Source organism: Helianthus annuus, chromosome 17 (assembly GCF_002127325.2).
Source record: "Helianthus annuus cultivar XRQ/B chromosome 17, HanXRQr2.0-SUNRISE, whole genome shotgun sequence".
NCBI classification, from domain to species: domain Eukaryota; kingdom Viridiplantae; phylum Streptophyta; class Magnoliopsida; order Asterales; family Asteraceae; genus Helianthus; species Helianthus annuus.
The window spans coordinates 62,299,530-62,301,261 of NC_035449.2; the positions used below are offsets into that span (position 1 = coordinate 62,299,530).

General features: G+C 45.3%; 1 protein-coding gene across 1 annotated transcript; it reads left to right on the forward strand.

The window, feature by feature from the left end:
- Positions 1–485: 485 nt before the first annotated feature.
- Positions 486–1,085, forward strand: LOC110924375 (N66 matrix protein-like). Its single transcript, XM_022168390.1, has one exon. It carries the CDS (start codon positions 486–488, stop codon positions 1,083–1,085), a length of 600 nt encoding a protein of 199 aa, XP_022024082.1.
- Positions 1,086–1,732: the final 647 nt, after the last annotated feature.

Here is a 1,732-nt window from a genome sequence, read left to right on the forward strand (position 1 = left end):
CACCTCACAGTAATGTTTAAGTCACCTAAGACACATTACAATACGTTTGGACATTCCATGTGCGTTTGCTAATGCTTTCTGTGAATGATGTTGCTTGTACAGGCTGTACTTACAAGCAGTTCCTTGACTGCAAGCCTCTGAACTTTGACGGCACTGGAGGTGCTGTAGCATTCGTAAGATGGGCTTGCAAAACAGATTCTGTGCTGCGAATGAGCAAGTGTGCGCCAGAGCACCAGGTCACTTACATATCTGGACTATTTCTAGACGGGGCTCTGTCGTGGTGGAACCTCTAGGTTCAGACTCTAGGTGAGGTTGCAGCGTACGGTATGACATGGGATGAGATGAAAGAACTGATGCGTAAGAAGTACTATTCAAGGGCTGAGATTTAGAAGTTGGAAACCGAGTTTTGGAATCTTAAGATGGATGGTCCTAAGATAGCTGAGTACGTGTAGAGATTCCATGATTTGTCACGAGTTGTCCCCTACATGGTAGAACCAGAATTCAAGCGAGTTGAACGTTTCATTTGGGGACTGGCACCCCAAATTATGAGCATGGTGACTACTTCGAAGCCTCCAACGATCACTGAAGCCATTGACTTGAGCGTGGCACCGACAAAGGAAGCAACTAGATTGAACAAGTTTTCAATCTTTGAGGGAAAGAAGAATGAGACTCATGTCGAGTCGTCATGGGAAAACAAAAGGAAGTTCTCAAACTTCAAGAAGGGTACACGTGCGAGCAACAATGCCAACAAGCGTAGAGACGCTAACCCACCAGTTGAGGCACAAGCTGGTGCTACCGGTGCTGAGATCAGAGGAAAAGGGTATATGGGCACCCTGCCCAAATGTGATGTGTGTCAGTTTCATCACACTGGGCGATGCAGATCTGGAAAGTGTGAAATGTGCGGAAAAGTTGGCCATGCCAAGGAGACATGCTGGTATGGAACCGGTCGTGGGAATAATGGTCAAAGAGGAAATCGGAATGGTAATGGCAATGGAAATCGTGGTGGAAACAGTTATGGGAACAGAAACCAAGGTGGAAACAATAATCAGGGATGTAATGGAAATCGTGGTGGTTCTGGAAATTAAGCTGGTAACGAAAACCGTGGAGCAAACAACAACCAAGGGCGGAAATGGAAATGGAAATGGTCGCGGCCAAGGTTGTTTTGGTTGCGGAGCTGTTGGGCATTTCAAGCGGGATTGCCCAAAGAAGAATCAAGCCCAAGGAAGAGTTTTCAACATTGGAGTTAGGGAAGCTCGTCAGGATCCAAACGTAGTCACTGGTACGTTCCCTATCAATCAACACTTTGCATTTGTGTTATTTGATACTGGTGCCGACTATAGCTTCATATCCCTAGAGTTTAAGGATATACTTGGGTTAGTTGCCAGTAAGTTAGATATCCCGTACTCGATAGAACTAGCTAATGGGAAGCTAGTAGAGGCAAATGAAGTGATTAGAGGTTGTGTGATAGAGCTTGGAGAGCAGAAGTTTACGCTCGATCTTCTACCAGTTGAGTTGGGAAGCTTTGACGTGGTAGTTGGAATGGATTGGTTGTCAAGTAATCGAGCTGAGATGATATGCCATAAGAATATTATCCGTATCTCGATGGCGAATGGAGAGACGATTTGTGTTCATGGAGAAAAGCATGATACGCCTCTACGGATTATCAGTTGTTTGAAGGCCCGAAAGTTTTTGCGGAAAGGATGTGTTGCCTTCTTAGCTCACATTGTTGATA